This window comes from Coregonus lavaretus, assembly GCF_964263955.1.
Source record: "Coregonus lavaretus genome assembly, chromosome: 24".
NCBI classification, from domain to species: Eukaryota; Metazoa; Chordata; class Actinopteri; order Salmoniformes; family Salmonidae; genus Coregonus; species Coregonus lavaretus.
The window spans coordinates 46,702,850-46,726,622 of record NC_140011.1 but is presented as its reverse complement, the minus strand read 5'-3'; the positions used below and the strand labels follow the sequence as shown (position 1 = coordinate 46,726,622).

Genomic DNA, 23,773 nt, shown 5'->3' with positions numbered 1-23,773 from the left:
GTTAAGGTACGGGTTAAGGTTAGGGTTAAGGTACGGGTTAGGGTTAAGGTTAGGGTTAAGGTTAGGGTTAAGGTTAGGGTTAAGGTACGGGTTAGGGTTAAGGTACGGGTTAAGGTTAGGGTTAAGGTTAGGGTTAGGGTTAAGGTTAGGGTTAAGGTACGGGTTAAGGTTAGGGTTAAGGTTAGGGTTAAGGTACGGGTTAAGGTAGAGACAACAATACATCATGCAAAGCCTAACCCTGGGTTAATCTGTTGGCCAACGCTAACCTAACCCTGGGGTTATCGGTTGGCCAACCCTAGCCTAACCCTGGGTTTATCTGTTGGCCAACCCTAACCTAATCCTGGGTTAATCTGTTGGTCAACCCTAACCTAACCCTGGGTTAATCTGTTGGCCAACCCTAACCTAATCCTGGGTTTATCTGTTGGCCAACCCTAACCTAATCCTGGGTTAATCTGTTGGCCAACCCTAACCTAACCCTGGAGTTATCGGTTGGCCAACCCTAGCCTAAACCTGGGTTTATCTGTTGGCCAACCCTAACCTAACCCTGGGTTTATCTGTTGGCCAACCCTAACCTAACCCTGGGTTTATCTGTTGGCCAATTTTAACCTAATCCTGGGTTTACGCCACCACAGGGCTGCAGTGTCCATGCTGTACAGATTGACCAATCAGGTGAGATTGGTGTCATCTGTCATGGTCGTCAGGGCAACTAGTGGTTGTGAGGGAGGTGTCTCCATGGTGATATGGCTTCAGTGTTCCATCTGTCTCTGGTTCTTCCTCTGGCCTTCAGCAGGTAAGACCTGACTACACACACACTAATCGAACTCTGATTAAGACAGATTCACTCAGGCTAATTTACACTCTCACTAATTGTGTGTGTGCGCGTGTTTGTTTGCGTCTGTGTTTGTGTGTCTGTTTGTGTGTATGTGTGTATGTGTGTATGTGTGTGTGTGTGTATGTATGTGTCAGGGTGTCTCTCCCCTCCTCAGAATGTGTCTGTAGAGTTTCTGGACTTCCACGGGACAGTCCACTGGCTGGCCGGAGCTGAAAACACCAACCATGCCCACTACTCTGTAGAGATACAAGCACTCAGGTCAGTGGCAGGGTTTCAGTGTGTGTGTGTGTGTCTGTGTCTGTGTCTGTCTGTCTGTCTGCCTGCCTGCCTGCCTGCCTGCCTGCCTGCCTGCCTGCCTGCCTCTGTGCCTGTCTGCCTGCCTGCCTCTGTGCCTGTCTGCCTGCCTGCCTCTGTGCCTGCCTGCCTGCCTGCCTGCCTGCCTGCCTCTGTGCCTGTCTGCCTGCCAGCCTGCCTGCCTGCCTGCCTGCCTGCCTGCCTGCCTGCCTGCCTCTGTGCCTGTCTGTCTGCCTGCCTGCCTCTGTGCCTGTCTGCCTGTCTGCCTGCCTCTGTGCCTGTCTGCCTGCCTGCCTGCCTCTGTGCCTGTCTGCCTGCCTCTGTGCCTGTCTGCCTGTCTGCCTGCCTCTGTGCCTGTCTGCCTGCGTGTGGTTGGATGGCTGGATGGTTGGATTGTTGGATGGCTGGTTGGATGAAAGAGAGAAAGAGAGAGAGAGTGAAGGAGAGTGAAGGAGGAGGAGTGATGATGTGTCCTCTTGTGATGTAGTGAGTCATGGTGGCAACCCGGTAACTGCAGCAACCCCGTTGCCATGGCGTGCCCCCTGGACATTCCACTGACCTGCCTTTTAAAGAATTACAACGTCAGAGTGAGGGCGGAGCTAGGAGAGCAGACGTCAGCCTGGAAATACCTGGAAGCCACAGTACAGCCCTGGGCAGACAGTAAGACACACAGTACAGCCCTGGGCAGACAGTAAGACACAGTACAGCCCTGGGCAGACAGTAAGACACAGTACAGCCCTGGGCAGACAGTAAGACACAGTACAGCCCTGGGCAGACAGTAAGACACAGTACAGCCCTGGGCAGACAGTAAGACACACAGTACAGCCCTGGGCAGACAGTAAGACACACAGTACAGCCCTGGGCAGACAGTAAGACACAGTACAGCCCTGGGCAGACAGTAAGACACAGTACAGCCCTGGGCAGACAGTAAGACACAGTACAGCCCTGGGCAGACAGTAAGACACAGTACAGCCCTGGGCAGACAGTAAGACACACGGTACAGCCCTGGGCAGACAGTAAGACACACAGTACAGCCCTGGGCAGACAGTAAGACACAGTACAGCCCTGGGCAGACAGTAAGACACACAGTACAGCCCTGGGCAGACAGTAAGACACAGTACAGCCCTGGGCAGACAGTAAGACACACAGTACAGCCCTGGGCAGACAGTAAGACACAGTACAGCCCTGGGCAGACAGTAAGACACAGTACAGCCCTGGGCAGACAGTAAGACACAGTACAGCCCTGGGCAGACAGTAAGACACACAGTACAGCCCTGGGCAGACAGTAAGACACACAGTACAGCCCTGGGCAGACAGTAAGACACAGTACAGCCCTGGGCAGACAGTAAGACACACAGTACAGCCCTGGGCAGACAGTAAGACACAGTACAGCCCTGGGCAGACAGTAAGACACACAGTACAGCCCTGGGCAGACAGTAAGACACACGGTACAGCCCTGGGCAGACAGTAAGACACAGTACAGCCCTGGGCAGACAGTAAGACACACAGTACAGCCCTGGGCAGACAGTAAGACACAGTACAGCCCTGGGCAGACAGTAAGACACACAGTACAGCCCTGGGCAGACAGTAAGACACAGTACAGCCCTGGGCAGACAGTAAGACACAGTACAGCCCTGGGCAGACAGTAAGACACACAGTACAGCCCTGGGCAGACAGTAAGACACACAGTACAGCCCTGGGCAGACAGTAAGACACAGTACAGCCCTGGGCAGACAGTAAGACACACAGTACAGCCCTGGGCAGACAGTAAGACACAGTACAGCCCTGGGCAGACAGTAAGACACACGGTACAGCCCTGGGCAGACAGTAAGACACAGTACAGCCCTGGGCAGACAGTAAGACACAGTACAGCCCTGGGCAGACAGTAAGACACAGTACAGCCCTGGGCAGACAGTAAGACACAGTACAGCCCTGGGCAGACAGTAAGACACAGTACAGCCCTGGGCAGACAGTAAGACACACAGTACAGCCCTGGGCAGACAGTAAGACACACAGTACAGCCCTGGGCAGACAGTAAGACACACAGTACAGCCCTGGGCAGACAGTAAGACACACAGTACAGCCCTGGGCAGACAGTAAGACACAGTACAGCCCTGGGCAGACAGTAAGACACAGTACAGCCCTGGGCAGACAGTAAGACACAGTACAGCCCTGGGCAGACAGTAAGACACACAGTACAGCCCTGGGCAGACAGTAAGACACACAGTACAGCCCTGGGCAGACAGTAAGACACAGTACAGCCCTGGGCAGACAGTAAGACACAGTACAGCCCTGGGCAGACAGTAAGACACAGTACAGCCCTGGGCAGACAGTAAGACACACAGTACAGCCCTGGGCAGACAGTAAGACACACGGTACAGCCCTGGGCAGACAGTAAGACACAGTACAGCCCTGGGCAGACAGTAAGACACACAGTACAGCCCTGGGCAGACAGTAAGACACAGTACAGCCCTGGGCAGACAGTAAGACACAGTACAGCCCTGGGCAGACAGTAAGACACACAGTACAGCCCTGGGCAGACAGTAAGACACACGGTACAGCCCTGGGCAGACAGTAAGACACAGTACAGCCCTGGGCAGACAGTAAGACACACAGTACAGCCCTGGGCAGACAGTAAGACACAGTACAGCCCTGGGCAGACAGTAAGACACACAGTACAGCCCTGGGCAGACAGTAAGAGATTAACCTAAATGCTAACTGTGTGTTGTGTGTGTGTGTGTGTGTGTGTGTGTGTGTGTGTGTGTGTGTGTGTGTGTGCAGCAGTGTTGAGTGCCCCAGGTCTGAAGTTGAAGGTGGAGAACCAGAGTGTATTTGTGTCGCTGCGCCATCCTTCTCAGAACATCTTCAAACTCTACAACATCACACTGCTGCAGATCGCACAACATCACAATACCACGGTGAGACCACAACATCACAATACCACGGTGAGACCACAACATCACAATACCACGGTGAGACCACATCACAATACCACGGTGAGACCACAACATCACACAGCAACACAATACCACGGTGAGACCACAACATCACACAGCAACACAATACCACGGTGAGACCACAACATCACACAGCAACACAATACCACGGTGAGACCACAACATCACACTGCTGCAGATCACACAGCAACACAATACCACGGTGAGACCACAACATCACAATACCACGGTGAGACCACAACATCACACTGCTGCAGATCACACAACATCACAATACCACGGTGAGACCACAACATCACACTGCTGCAGATCACACAGCAACACAATACCACGGTGAGACCACAACATCACACTGCTGCAGATCGCACAGCAACACAATACCACGGTGAGACCACAACATCACACTGCTGCAGATCGCACAGCAACACAATACCACGGTGAGACCACAACATCACACAGCAACACAATACCACGGTGAGACCACAACATCACAATACCACGGTGAGACCACAACATCACACAGCATCACAATACCACGGTGAGACCACAACATCACACAGCATCACAATACCACGGTGAGACCACAACATCACAATACCACGGTGAGACCACAACATCACACAGCATCACAATACCACGGTGAGACCACAACATCACACAGCATCACAATACCACGGTGAGACCACAACATCACACTGCTGCAGATCACACAGCAACACAATACCACGGTGAGACCACAACATCACAATACCACGGTGAGACCACAACATCACACAGCAACACAATACCACGGTGAGACCACAACATCACACAGCAACACAATACCACGGTGAGACCACAACATCACACAGCAACACAATACCACGGTGAGACCACAACATCACAATACCACGGTGAGACCACAACATCACAATACCACGGTGAGACCACAACATCACACTGCTGCAGATCGCACAGCAACACAATACCACGGTGAGACCACAACATCCCAATACCACGGTGAGACCACAACATCACACTGCTGCAGATCGCACAGCAACACAATACCACGGTGAGACCACAACATCACACAGCAACACAATACCACGGTGAGACCACAACATCACACTGCTGCAGATCGCACAGCAACACAATACCACGGTGAGACCACAACATCACACAGCAACACAATACCACGGTGAGACCACAACATCACACAGCAACACAATACCACGGTGAGACCACAACATCACAATACCACGGTGAGACCACAACATCACACAGCAACACAATACCACGGTGAGACCACAACATAACAATACCACGGTGAGACCACAACATCACAATACCACGGTGAGACCACAACATCACACTGCTGCAGATCACACAGCAACACAATACCACGGTGAGACCACAACATCACACTGCTGCAGATCGCACAACATCACAATACCACGGTGAGACCACAACATCACACTGCTGCAGATCGCACAGCAACACAATACCACGGTGAGACCACAACATCACACAGCAACACAATACCACGGTGAGACCACAACATCACACAGCAACACAATACCACGGTGAGACCACAACATCACACTGCTGCAGATCACACAACATCACAATACCACGGTGAGACCACAACATCACAATACCACGGTGAGACCACAACATCACACAGCAACACAATACCACGGTGAGACCACAACATCGCACAGCAACACAATACCACGGTGAGACCACAACATCACAATACCACGGTGAGACCACAACATCACACTGCTGCAGATCACACAGCAACACAATACCACGGTGAGACCACAACATCACACAGCAACACAATACCACGGTGAGACCACAACATCACAATACCACGGTGAGACCACAACATCACACAGCAACACAATACCACGGTGAGACCACAACATCACACAGCAACACAATACCACGGTGAGACCACAACATCACAATACCACGGTGAGACCACAACATCACACAGCAACACAATACCACGGTGAGACCACAACATCACAATACCACGGTGAGACCACAACATCGCACAGCAACACAATACCACGGTGAGACCACAACATTGCACAGCAACACAATACCACGGTGAGACCAAAACATCGCACAGCAACACAATACCACGGTGAGACCACAACATCGCACAGCAACACAATACCACGGTGAGACCACAACATCACACAGCAACACAATACCACGGTGAGACCACAACATCACACTGCTGCAGATCGCACAGCAACACAATACCACGGTGAGACCACAACATCGCACAGCAACACAATACCACGGTGAGACCACAACATCACACTGCTGCAGATCACACAGCAACACAATACCACGGTGAGACCACAACATCACACTGCTGCAGATCACACAACATCACAATACCACGGTGAGACCACAACATCACACTGCTGCAGATCGCACAGCAACACAATACCACGGTGAGACCACAACATCGCACAGCAACACAATACCACAGTGAGACCACAACATCACACTGCTGCAGATCGCACAACATCACAATACCACGGTGAGACCACAACATCACACTGCTGCAGATCGCACAGCAACACAATACCACGGTGAGACCACAACATCACACTGCTGCAGATCGCACAGCAACACAATACCACGGTGAGACCACAACATCACACTGCTGCAGATCACACAACATCACAATACCACGGTGAGACCACAACATCACACTGCTGCAGATCACACAGCAACACAATACCACGGTGAGACCACAACATCGCACAGCAACACAATACCACGGTGAGACCACAACATCACAATACCACGGTGAGACCACAACATCACACAGCAACACAATACCACGGTGAGACCACAACATCACACAGCAACACAATACCACGGTGAGACCACAACATCACAATACCACGGTGAGACCACAACATCACACAGCAACACAATACCACGGTGAGACCACAACGTCACACAGCAACACAATACCACGGTGAGACCACAACATCGCACAGCAACACAATACCACGGTGAGACCACAACATCGCACAGCAACACAATACCACAGTGAGACCACAACATCACACTGCTGCAGATCGCACAACATCACAATACCACGGTGAGACCACAACATCACACTGCTGCAGATCGCACAGCAACACAATACCACGGTGAGACCACAACATCACACTGCTGCAGATCGCACAGCAACACAATACCACGGTGAGACCACAACATCACACTGCTGCAGATCACACAGCAACACAATACCACGGTGAGACCACAACATCACACTGCTGCAGATCGCACAACATCACAATACCACGGTGAGACCACAACATCACACTGCTGCAGATCGCACAGCAACACAATACCACGGTGAGACCACAACATCACACAGCAACACAATACCACGGTGAGACCACAACATCACACAGCAACACAATACCACGGTGAGACCACAACATCACACTGCTGCAGATCACACAACATCACAATACCACGGTGAGACCACAACATCACAATACCACGGTGAGACCACAACATCACACAGCAACACAATACCACGGTGAGACCACAACATCGCACAGCAACACAATACCACGGTGAGACCACAACATCACAATACCACGGTGAGACCACAACATCACACTGCTGCAGATCACACAGCAACACAATACCACGGTGAGACCACAACATCACACAGCAACACAATACCACGGTGAGACCACAACATCACAATACCACGGTGAGACCACAACATCACACAGCAACACAATACCACGGTGAGACCACAACATCACACAGCAACACAATACCACGGTGAGACCACAACATCACAATACCACGGTGAGACCACAACATCACACAGCAACACAATACCACGGTGAGACCACAACATCACAATACCACGGTGAGACCACAACATCGCACAGCAACACAATACCACGGTGAGACCACAACATCGCACAGCAACACAATACCACGGTGAGACCAAAACATCGCACAGCAACACAATACCACGGTGAGACCACAACATCGCACAGCAACACAATACCACGGTGAGACCACAACATCACACAGCAACACAATACCACGGTGAGACCACAACATCACACTGCTGCAGATCGCACAGCAACACAATACCACGGTGAGACCACAACATCGCACAGCAACACAATACCACGGTGAGACCACAACATCACACTGCTGCAGATCACACAGCAACACAATACCACGGTGAGACCACAACATCACACTGCTGCAGATCACACAACATCACAATACCACGGTGAGACCACAACATCACACTGCTGCAGATTTCACAGCAACACAATACCACGGTGAGACCACAACATCGCACAGCAACACAATACCACAGTGAGACCACAACATCACACTGCTGCAGATCGCACAACATCACAATACCACGGTGAGACCACAACATCACACTGCTGCAGATCGCACAGCAACACAATACCACGGTGAGACCACAACATCACACTGCTGCAGATCGCACAGCAACACAATACCACGGTGAGACCACAACATCACACTGCTGCAGATCACACAACATCACAATACCACGGTGAGACCACAACATCACACTGCTGCAGATCACACAGCAACACAATACCACGGTGAGACCACAACATCGCACAGCAACACAATACCACGGTGAGACCACAACATCACAATACCACGGTGAGACCACAACATCACACAGCAACACAATACCACGGTGAGACCACAACATCACACAGCAACACAATACCACGGTGAGACCACAACATCACAATACCACGGTGAGACCACAACATCACACAGCAACACAATACCACGGTGAGACCACAACGTCACACAGCAACACAATACCACGGTGAGACCACAACATCGCACAGCAACACAATACCACAGTGAGACCACAACATCACACTGCTGCAGATCGCACAACATCACAATACCACGGTGAGACCACAACATCACACTGCTGCAGATCGCACAGCAACACAATACCACGGTGAGACCACAACATCACACTGCTGCAGATCGCACAGCAACACAATACCACGGTGAGACCACAACATCACACTGCTGCAGATCACACAACATCACAATACCACGGTGAGACCACAACATCACACTGCTGCAGATCACACAGCAACACAATACCACGGTGAGACCACAACATCGCACAGCAACACAATACCACGGTGAGACCACAACATCACAATACCACGGTGAGACCACAACATCACACAGCAACACAATACCACGGTGAGACCACAACATCACACAGCAACACAATACCACGGTGAGACCACAACATCACAATACCACGGTGAGACCACAACATCACACAGCAACACAATACCACGGTGAGACCACAACGTCACACAGCAACACAATACCACGGTGAGACCACAACATCGCACAGCAACACAATACCACGGTGAGACCACAACATCGCACAGCAACACAATACCACGGTGAGACCACAACATCGCACAGCAACACAATACCACGGTGAGACCACAACGTCACACAGCAACACAATACCACGGTGAGACCACAACATCACACAGCAACACAATACCACGGTGAGACCACAACATCACAATACCACGGTGAGACCACAACATCACACTGCTGCAGATCACACAGCAACACAATACCACGGTGAGACCACAACATCACACAGCAACACAATACCACGGTGAGACCACAACATCACAATACCACGGTGAGACCACAACATCACACAGCAACACAATACCACGGTGAGACCACAACATCACACAGCAACACAATACCACGGTGAGACCACAACATCACAATACCACGGTGAGACCACAACATCACACAGCAACACAATACCACGGTGAGACCACAACATCACAATACCACGGTGAGACCACAACATCGCACAGCAACACAATACCACGGTGAGACCACAACATCGCACAGCAACACAATACCACGGTGAGACCAAAACATCGCACAGCAACACAATACCACGGTGAGACCACAACATCGCACAGCAACACAATACCACGGTGAGACCACAACATCACACAGCAACACAATACCACGGTGAGACCACAACATCACACTGCTGCAGATCGCACAGCAACACAATACCACGGTGAGACCACAACATCGCACAGCAACACAATACCACGGTGAGACCACAACATCACACTGCTGCAGATCACACAGCAACACAATACCACGGTGAGACCACAACATCACACTGCTGCAGATCACACAACATCACAATACCACGGTGAGACCACAACATCACACTGCTGCAGATCGCACAGCAACACAATACCACGGTGAGACCACAACATCGCACAGCAACACAATACCACAGTGAGACCACAACATCACACTGCTGCAGATCGCACAACATCACAATACCACGGTGAGACCACAACATCACACTGCTGCAGATCGCACAGCAACACAATACCACGGTGAGACCACAACATCACACTGCTGCAGATCGCACAGCAACACAATACCACGGTGAGACCACAACATCACACTGCTGCAGATCACACAACATCACAATACCACGGTGAGACCACAACATCACACTGCTGCAGATCACACAGCAACACAATACCACGGTGAGACCACAACATCGCACAGCAACACAATACCACGGTGAGACCACAACATCACAATACCACGGTGAGACCACAACATCACACAGCAACACAATACCACGGTGAGACCACAACATCACACAGCAACACAATACCACGGTGAGACCACAACATCACAATACCACGGTGAGACCACAACATCACACAGCAACACAATACCACGGTGAGACCACAACGTCACACAGCAACACAATACCACGGTGAGACCACAACATCGCACAGCAACACAATACCACGGTGAGACCACAACATCGCACAGCAACACAATACCACGGTGAGACCACAACATCGCACAGCAACACAATACCACGGTGAGACCACAACGTCACACAGCAACACAATACCACGGTGAGACCACAACATCACACAGCAACACAATACCACGGTGAGACCACAACATCACAATACCACGGTGAGACCACAACATCACAATACCACGGTGAGACCACAACATCACACAGCAACACAATACCACGGTGAGACCACAACATCGCACAGCAACACAATACCACGGTGAGACCACAACATCACACTGCTGCAGATCACACAGCAACACAATACCACGGTGAGACCACAACATCACAATACCACGGTGAGACCACAACATCACACAGCAACACAATACCACGGTGAGACCACAACATCACACTGCTGCAGATCACACAGCAACACAATACCACGGTGAGACCACAACATCACACTGCTGCAGATCACACAACATCACAATACCACGGTGAGACCACAACATCACACTGCTGCAGATCGCACAGCAACACAATACCACGGTGAGACCACAACATCGCACAGCAACACAATACCACAGTGAGACCACAACATCACACTGCTGCAGATCGCACAACATCACAATACCACGGTGAGACCACAACATCACACTGCTGCAGATCGCACAGCAACACAATACCACGGTGAGACCACAACATCACACTGCTGCAGATCACACAACATCACAATACCACGGTGAGACCACAACATCACACTGCTGCAGATCACACAGCAACACAATACCACGGTGAGACCACAACATCACAATACCACGGTGAGACCACAACATCGCACAGCAACACAATACCACAGTGAGACCACAACATCACACTGCTGCAGATCACACAACATCACAATACCACGGTGAGACCACAACATCACACTGCTGCAGATCACACAGCAACATAATACCACGGTGAGACCACAACATCACAATACCACGGTGAGACCACAACATCGCACAGCAACACAATACCACGGTGAGACCACAACATCACACAGCAACACAATACCACGGTGAGACCACAACATCGCACAGCAACACAATACCACGGTGAGACCACAACATCACAATACCACGGTGAGACCACAACATCGCACAGCAACACAATACCACGGTGAGACCACAACATCGCACAGCAACACAATACCACGGTGAGACCACAACATCGCACAGCAACACAATACCACGGTGAGACCACAACATCACACAGCAACACAATACCACGGTGAGACCACAACATCACAATACCACGGTGAGACCACAACATCACACTGCTGCAGATCGCACAGCAACACAATACCACGGTGAGACCACAACGTCGCACAGCAACACAATACCACGGTGAGACCACAACATCACAATACGACGGTGAGACCACAACATCGCACAGCAACACAATACCACGGTGAGACCACAACATCACAATACCACGGTGAGACCACAACATCACACAGCAACACAATACCACGGTGAGACCACAACATCACACAGCAACACAATACCACGGTGAGACCACAACGTCGCACAGCAACACAATACCACGGTGAGACCACAACATCACACAGCAACACAATACCCCGGTGAGACCACAACATCACACAGCAACACAATACCACGGTGAGACCACAACATCACACAGCAACACAATACCACGGTGAGACCACAACATCACACTGCTGCAGATCACACAACATCACAATACCACGGTGAGACCACAACATCACAATACCACGGTGAGACCACAACATCACACAGCAACACAATACCACGGTGAGACCACAACATCGCACAGCAACACAATACCACGGTGAGACCACAACATCACAATACCACGGTGAGACCACAACATCACACTGCTGCAGATCACACAGCAACACAATACCACGGTGAGACCACAACATCACACAGCAACACAATACCACGGTGAGACCACAACATCACAATACCACGGTGAGACCACAACATCACACAGCAACACAATACCACGGTGAGACCACAACATCACACAGCAACACAATACCACGGTGAGACCACAACATCACAATACCACGGTGAGACCACAACATCACACAGCAACACAATACCACGGTGAGACCACAACATCACAATACCACGGTGAGACCACAACATCGCACAGCAACACAATACCACGGTGAGACCACAACATCGCACAGCAACACAATACCACGGTGAGACCAAAACATCGCACAGCAACACAATACCACGGTGAGACCACAACATCGCACAGCAACACAATACCACGGTGAGACCACAACATCACACAGCAACACAATACCACGGTGAGACCACAACATCACACTGCTGCAGATCGCACAGCAACACAATACCACGGTGAGACCACAACATCGCACAGCAACACAATACCACGGTGAGACCACAACATCACACTGCTGCAGATCACACAGCAACACAATACCACGGTGAGACCACAACATCACACTGCTGCAGATCACACAACATCACAATACCACGGTGAGACCACAACATCACACTGCTGCAGATTTCACAGCAACACAATACCACGGTGAGACCACAACATCGCACAGCAACACAATACCACAGTGAGACCACAACATCACACTGCTGCAGATCGCACAACATCACAATACCACGGTGAGACCACAACATCACACTGCTGCAGATCGCACAGCAACACAATACCACGGTGAGACCACAACATCACACTGCTGCAGATCGCACAGCAACACAATACCACGGTGAGACCACAACATCACACTGCTGCAGATCACACAACATCACAATACCACGGTGAGACCACAACATCACACTGCTGCAGATCACACAGCAACACAATACCACGGTGAGACCACAACATCGCACAGCAACACAATACCACGGTGAGACCACAACATCACAATACCACGGTGAGACCACAACATCACACAGCAACACAATACCACGGTGAGACCACAACATCACACAGCAACACAATACCACGGTGAGACCACAACATCACAATACCACGGTGAGACCACAACATCACACAGCAACACAATACCACGGTGAGACCACAACGTCACACAGCAACACAATACCACGGTGAGACCACAACATCGCACAGCAACACAATACCACAGTGAGACCACAACATCACACTGCTGCAGATCGCACAACATCACAATACCACGGTGAGACCACAACATCACACTGCTGCAGATCGCACAGCAACACAATACCACGGTGAGACCACAACATCACACTGCTGCAGATCGCACAGCAACACAATACCACGGTGAGACCACAACATCACACTGCTGCAGATCACACAACATCACAATACCACGGTGAGACCACAACATCACACTGCTGCAGATCACACAGCAACACAATACCACGGTGAGACCACAACATCGCACAGCAACACAATACCACGGTGAGACCACAACATCACAATACCACGGTGAGACCACAACATCACACAGCAACACAATACCACGGTGAGACCACAACATCACACAGCAACACAATACCACGGTGAGACCACAACATCACAATACCACGGTGAGACCACAACATCACACAGCAACACAATACCACGGTGAGACCACAACGTCACACAGCAACACAATACCACGGTGAGACCACAACATCGCACAGCAACACAATACCACGGTGAGACCACAACATCGCACAGCAACACAATACCACGGTGAGACCACAACATCGCACAGCAACACAATACCACGGTGAGACCACAACGTCACACAGCAACACAATACCACGGTGAGACCACAACATCACACAGCAACACAATACCACGGTGAGACCACAACATCACAATACCACGGTGAGACCACAACATCACACTGCTGCAGATCACACAGCAACACAATACCACGGTGAGACCACAACATCACACAGCAACACAATACCACGGTGAGACCACAACATCACAATACCACGGTGAGACCACAACATCACACAGCAACACAATACCACGGTGAGACCACAACATCACACAGCAACACAATACCACGGTGAGACCACAACATCACAATACCACGGTGAGACCACAACATCACACAGCAACACAATACCACGGTGAGACCACAACATCACAATACCACGGTGAGACCACAACATCGCACAGCAACACAATACCACGGTGAGACCACAACATCGCACAGCAACACAATACCACGGTGAGACCAAAACATCGCACAGCAACACAATACCACGGTGAGACCACAACATCGCACAGCAACACAATACCACGGTGAGACCACAACATCACACAGCAACACAATACCACGGTGAGACCACAACATCACACTGCTGCAGATCGCACAGCAACACAATACCACGGTGAGACCACAACATCGCACAGCAACACAATACCACGGTGAGACCACAACATCACACTGCTGCAGATCACACAGCAACACAATACCACGGTGAGACCACAACATCACACTGCTGCAGATCACACAACATCACAATACCACGGTGAGACCACAACATCACACTGCTGCAGATCGCACAGCAACACAATACCACGGTGAGACCACAACATCGCACAGCAACACAATACCACAGTGAGACCACAACATCACACTGCTGCAGATCGCACAACATCACAATACCACGGTGAGACCACAACATCACACTGCTGCAGATCGCACAGCAACACAATACCACGGTGAGACCACAACATCACACTGCTGCAGATCGCACAGCAACACAATACCACGGTGAGACCACAACATCACACTGCTGCAGATCACACAACATCACAATACCACGGTGAGACCACAACATCACACTGCTGCAGATCACACAGCAACACAATACCACGGTGAGACCACAACATCGCACAGCAACACAATACCACGGTGAGACCACAACATCACAATACCACGGTGAGACCACAACATCACACAGCAACACAATACCACGGTGAGACCACAACATCACACAGCAACACAATACCACGGTGAGACCACAACATCACAATACCACGGTGAGACCACAACATCACACAGCAACACAATACCACGGTGAGACCACAACGTCACACAGCAACACAATACCACGGTGAGACCACAACATCGCACAGCAACACAATACCACGGTGAGACCACAACATCGCACAGCAACACAATACCACGGTGAGACCACAACATCGCACAGCAACACAATACCACGGTGAGACCACAACGTCACACAGCAACACAATACCACGGTGAGACCACAACATCACACAGCAACACAATACCACGGTGAGACCACAACATCACAATACCACGGTGAGACCACAACATCACAATACCACGGTGAGACCACAACATCACACAGCAACACAATACCACGGTGAGACCACAACATCGCACAGCAACACAATACCACGGTGAGACCACAACATCACACTGCTGCAGATCACACAGCAACACAATACCACGGTGAGACCACAACATCACAATACCACGGTGAGACCACAACATCACACAGCAACACAATACCACGGTGAGACCACAACATCACACTGCTGCAGATCACACAGCAACACAATACCACGGTGAGACCACAACATCACACTGCTGCAGATCACACAACATCACAATACCACGGTGAGACCACAACATCACACTGCTGCAGATCGCACAGCAACACAATACCACGGTGAGACCACAACATCGCACAGCAACACAATACCACAGTGAGACCACAACATCACACTGCTGCAGATCGCACAACATCACAATACCACGGTGAGACCACAACATCACACTGCTGCAGATCGCACAGCAACACAATACCACGGTGAGACCACAACATCACACTGCTGCAGATCACACAACATCACAATACCACGGTGAGACCACAACATCACACTGCTGCAGATCACACAGCAACACAATACCACGGTGAGACCACAACATCACAATACCACGGTGAGACCACAACATCGCACAGCAACACAATACCACAGTGAGACCACAACATCACACTGCTGCAGATCACACAACATCACAATACCACGGTGAGACCACAACATCACACTGCTGCAGATCACACAGCAACATAATACCACGGTGAGACCACAACATCACAATACCACGGTGAGACCACAACATCGCACAGCAACACAATACCACGGTGAGACCACAACATCACACAGCAACACAATACCACGGTGAGACCACAACATCGCACAGCAACACAATACCACGGTGAGACCACAACATCACAATACCACGGTGAGACCACAACATCGCACAGCAACACAATACCACGGTGAGACCACAACATCGCACAGCAACACAATACCACGGTGAGACCACAACATCGCACAGCAACACAATACCACGGTGAGACCACAACATCACACAGCAACACAATACCACGGTGAGACCACAACATCACAATACCACGGTGAGACCACAACATCACACTGCTGCAGATCGCACAGCAACACAATACCACGGTGAGACCACAACGTCGCACAGCAACACAATACCACGGTGAGACCACAACATCACAATACGACGGTGAGACCACAACATCGCACAGCAACACAATACCACGGTGAGACCACAACATCACAATACCACGGTGAGACCACAACATCACACAGCAACACAATACCACGGTGAGACCACAACATCACACAGCAACACAATACCACGGTGAGACCACAACGTCGCACAGCAACACAATACCACGGTGAGACCACAACATCACACAGCAACACAATACCCCGGTGAGACCACAACATCACACAGCAACACAATACCACGGTGAGACCACAACATCGCACAGCAACACAATACCACGGTGAGACCACAACGTCGCACAGCAACACAATACCACGGTGAGACCACAACATCACAATACCACGGTGAGACCACAACATCGCACAGCAACACAATACCACGGTGAGACCACAACATCACACAGCAACACAATACCACGGTGAGACCACAACATCACAATACCACGGTGAGACCACAACATCACAATACCACGGTGAGACCACAACATCACACAGCAACACAATACCACGGTGAGACCACAACGTCGCACAGCAACACAATACCACGGTGAGACCACAACATCACAATACCACGGTGAGACCACAACATCGCACAGCAACACAATACCACGGTGAGACCACAACATCACAATACCACGGTGAGACCACAACGTCGCACAGCAACACAATACCACAGTGAGACCACAACATCACACAGCAACACAATACCACGGTGAGACCACAACATCACAATACCACGGTGAGACCACAACATCACACAGCAACACAATACCACGGTGAGACCACAACATCACACAGCAACACAATACCACGGTGAGACCACAACACACACAGCAACACAATACCACGGTGAGACCACAACATCACACAGCAACACAATACCACTGTGAGACCACAACATCACAATACCACGGTGAGACCACAACATCACACAGCAACACAATACCACGGTGAGACCACAACATCACAATACCACGGTGAGACCACAACATCACAATACCACGGTGAGACCACAACACACACAGCAACACAATACCACGGTGAAACCACAACGTCGCACAGCAACACAATACCACGGTGAGACCACAACATCACAATACCACGGTGAGACCACAACATCACACAGCAACACAATACCACGGTGAGACCACAACATCACAATACCACGGTGAGACCACAACATCACAATACCACGGTGAGACCACAACACACACAGCAACACAATACCACGGTGAGACCACAACATCGCACAGCAACACAATACCACGGTGAGACCACAACATCACACAGCAACACAATACCACGGTGAGACCACAACATCACAATACCACGGTGAGACCACAACATCACAATACCACGGTGAGACCACAACATCACACAGCAACACAATACCACGGTGAGACCACAACGTCGCACAGCAACACAATACCACGGTGAGACCACAACATCACACAGCAACACAATACCACGGTGAGACCACAACATCACAATACCACGGTGAGACCACAACATCACAATACCACGGTGAGACCACAACATCACACAGCAACACAATACCACGGTGAGACCACAACATCACAATACCACGGTGAGACCACAACGTCGCACAGCAACACAATACCACGGTGAGACCACAACATCACACAGCAACACAATACCACAGTGAGACCACAACATCACACAGCAACACAATACCACGGTGAGACCACAACATCGCACAGCAACACAATACCACGGTGAGACCACAACATCACACAGCAACACAATACCACGGTGAGACCACAACATCACAATACCACGGTGAGACCACAACATCACACTGCTGCAGATCACACAGCAACACAATACCACGGTGAGACCACAACATCGCACAGCAACACAATACCACGGTGAGACCACAACATCACAATACCACGGTGAGACCACAACATCACACAGCAACACAATACCACGGTGAGACCACAACATCACACTGCTGCAGATCACACAGCAACACAATACCACGGTGAGACCACAACATCGCACAGCAACACAATACCACGGTGAGACCACAACATCACAATACCACGGTGAGACCACAACATCACACAGCAACACAATACCACGGTGAGACCACAACATCACAATACCACGGTGAGACCACAACATCACACAGCAACACAATACCACAGTGAGACCACAACATCACACAGCAACACAATACCACGGTGAGACCACAACATCACACATCAACACAATACCACGGTGAGACCACAACATCACACAGCAACACAATACCACGGTGAGACCACAACATCACACAGCAACACAATACCACGGTGAGACCACAACATCACAATACCACGGTGAGACCACAACGTCGCACAGCAACACAATACCACGGTGAGACCACAACATCACAATACCACGGTGAGACCACAACATCACACTGCTGCAGATCACACAGCAACACAATACCACGGTGAGACCACAACATCACACAGCAACACAATACCACGGTGAGACCACAACATCACACTGCTGCAGATCACACAACATCACAATACCACGGTGAGACCACAACATCGCACAGCAACACAATACCACGGTGAGACCACAACGTCGCACAGCAACACAATACCACGGTGAGACCACAACATCACACTGCTGCAGATCACACAACATCACAATACCACGGTGAGACCACAACATCACACTGCTGCAGATCACACAACATCACAATACCACGGTGAGACCACAACATCGCACAGCAACACAATACCACGGTGAGACCACAACATCACACAGCAACACAATACCACGGTGAGACCACAACATCACACATCAACACAATACCACGGTGAGACCACAACATCACACAGCAACACAATACCACGGTGAGACCACAACATCACACAGCAACACAATACCACGGTGAGACCACAACATCGCACAGCAACACAATACCACGGTGAGACCACAACATCGCACAGCAACACAATACCACGGTGAGACCACAACATCACAATACCACGGTGAGACCACAACATCACAATACCACGGTGAGACCACAACATCGCACAGCAACACAATACCACGGTGAGACCACAACGTCACACAGCAACACAATACCACGGTGAGACCACAACATCACAATACCACGGTGAGACCACAACATCGCACTGCTGCAGATCGCACAGCAACACAATACCACGGTGAGACCACAACATCACACTGCTGCAGATCGCACAACATCACAATACCACGGTGAGACCACAACATCACACAGCATCACAATACCACGGTGAGACCACAACACACACACACACACACACACACACACACACACACACCCCAAAATCATGCAAAATGAAGTGTTTTCAACAGGGTCCTTGTTGATGTGTGTGTAGGTTCTATCAGACGTTGAGTCGGGCTCAAAGAGAGAGTTCTCCCTCCTCCCTCCAGACCACACCTACTGCATCTTGGCCTCAGCCAATCACTACAGCCTACGCCGTCACATGACTGGTGAGAGGTGTGTCAAACTGCCAGGTACACACTCACACACAGCCCACCTCTACACACACACACACACACACACAGCCCACCTCTACACACACACACACACACAGTTCAGTTCTCATTGTAATTCATTTACATTTACATTTTAGTCATTTAGCAGACGCTCTTATCCAGAGCGACTTACAGTTAGTTAATTCATTGTAAATCTCATTGTAATTCAGTTTAGTCACATGATTTCTCAATTTGCAGTACGTTTGCCAGTCGGTTGTGCAGCCAGACTTGTTTGCCATTCCTTTTGCCTCATCCCTCTCAACCAAACCACTTTTCAATTCCTCATCAATCCATGGGGATTTAACAGTTTTTACAGTCATTTTCTTAATGGGTGCATGCTTATTAGTAATTGGAATAAGCAATTTCATAAATGTGTAAAGTGCAGCGTCTGGTTGCTCCTCATTACACACCACAGACCAACTAATATTCTTTACATCAACAACGTATGAATCATGTTGGTCCTCTGTAGCTCAGCTGGTAGAGCACGGCGCTTGTAACGCCAGGGTAGTGGGTTCGATCTCCGGGACCACCCATACACAAAAAATATATATGTATGCACGCATGACTAAGTCGCTTTGGATAAAAGCGTCTGCTAAATGGCATATTATTATTATATTGTAATCACTACATCTGATGGATTTGGATACTGCTCTAAAGCAAATTTCTGTAGCATTAGTAAAGATGTGATCAATACATGTTGATGATTTCATTGCTATGCTGTTTGTAACTGCCCTGGTAGGTTGACTGATTGTCACGATCGTCATATTGAACAGACCAAGGCGCAGCGTGATGAACGAACATACTTTAATTAGTTAAAGTGTAAACACGATACAAAAACAAGAAACGACTCGTGAAGTCCACGGTAACAATGACCGAACACGGAACAAGAACCCACAAACACAAAGGGAAAATAGACAGTATAAATATGGCTCCCAATCAGAGACAACCAACGACAGCTGGTTTTCTACAGATGAACCTGTAGCTATATTACTTCAACAGTATTTAACATGAGATCCTCTCTAAGCTTTACAGGAATGTGGTTCTGAATATAAACAGCCACACCTCCACCTTTGGCATTTCTGTATTTTCTGTAGATGTTATAACCTTGTATTGCTACCACTGTATCATCAAAGGAATTATTTAAGTGAGTTTCAGAGATCTTCAGAATATGAATGTAATCTGTTACTAGCAAATTATTGATTTCATGAACATTGTTTCTTAAGCTACATATGTTAAAGTGGGCTATTTGTAACACTTTTCTGTGATGCTTGATTGTTTTTCTTGCTTTACTGGGAAGCTTAGCAGAGGTAGACATACTCAGGTTATTTATGTTAGTGCACGGTGAGCTGCACACAGTGGACTTCCTGCTAGGGCACACCACTTCAGTGCTAACAGTATAACTCTGGTTCATAGGCATATGATTACTGCATACAATAGCTGTAGGATCAGCAGAGGCATTCCTGGCAGTAAGAGGGACATAAATTAGGTTACTGACATTGTGTCTGCCAACGCCCCTGGGATAATCTACATTTGCTGAAGCATTATAACAACACAGCGACACAATGGTAGGGATTAACTGAGCTGGGCTTGGGTCATTGATAAGTCATTGTCTCAAAGCAGCCATATAATGCTGTGAAAGGATCCAGGAACCCAAATTATTTGGGTGGATCCCATCCTCCTTATAAAATGAGTTTTGTTTCCAGAAGGAATCAAAATTGTCAATAAATGTTACACCCACAGAGCTGCAATATTCTCGTAGCCTGTTATGGAAGCTAAAAGTCTACTGAACCTTTCAATGCCACGATTTAGGGAGGGTAGTTTCAGATTGATCAAACTGTTTAAGACTGAAAAGAGCTTCATTAGATTAAACTGTTTCCTTCCTTCTGTGCGTGCGCGCGCGCGTGTGTGTGTGTGTGTGTGTGTGTTCAGGTCAGCCAAGCCTGGTGGCCGTGACTGTGGGCGTGACTGTGGGCGTTCTGCTCCTGCTGCTGGCTGTTCTGATTTGTCTGATCGCTGTGAGACGCTACTTCCTGAGGAGCACAGACCCCCCTCCCACAGCTCTGGTACCTACCTGCTAAACCTTAATAATATAACATCTGTGTCTGTATGCAACAAGATCTCATTGTTTCACATCGAAATTTGACGTCCATTTCTTAGGACTGCAGGTTTTGAGGGTTCGACAGTTAACAGTTTAGGTATTCATGCCAACTGGTTAAGATTAGGGCTAAGGTTTGAGATAGTGTTAAAAAATATATATACATTTAGGGAAAAAAGTATTTGATTCCCTGCTGATTTTTTACGTTTGCCGACTGACAAAGACATTATCAGTCTATATTTTTAATAGTAGGTTTATTTGAACAGTTAGAGACAGAATAACAACAAAAAAATCCAGAAAAACGCATGTCAAAAAATGTTATAATTTGATTTGCATTTTAATGAGGGAAATAAGTATTTGACCCCTCTGCAAAACATGACTTAGTACATGGTGGCAAAACCCTTGTTGGCAATCACAGAGCTCAGACGTTTCTTGTAGTTGGCCACCAGGTTTGCACTCATCTCAGGAGGGATTTTGTCCCACTCCTCTTTGCAGATCTTCTCCAAGTCATTAACGTTTCGAGCCTGACGTTTGGCAACTCGAACCTTCAGCTC

General features: G+C 49.4%; 1 protein-coding gene across 1 annotated transcript; it reads left to right on the top strand.

The window, feature by feature from the left end:
* Positions 1-732: 732 nt before the first annotated feature.
* LOC311099914 (interferon alpha/beta receptor 1-like) lies at positions 733-23,202 on the top strand (the record flags this gene model as incomplete). Its single annotated transcript, XM_084140631.1, has 6 exons — positions 733-790; positions 967-1,090; positions 1,614-1,786; positions 3,908-4,044; positions 20,965-21,103; positions 23,054-23,202. The coding sequence occupies 6 exons, from the start codon at positions 733-735 to the stop codon at positions 23,200-23,202; spliced, it is 780 nt and encodes a 259-aa protein (XP_083996757.1).
* Positions 23,203-23,773: the final 571 nt, after the last annotated feature.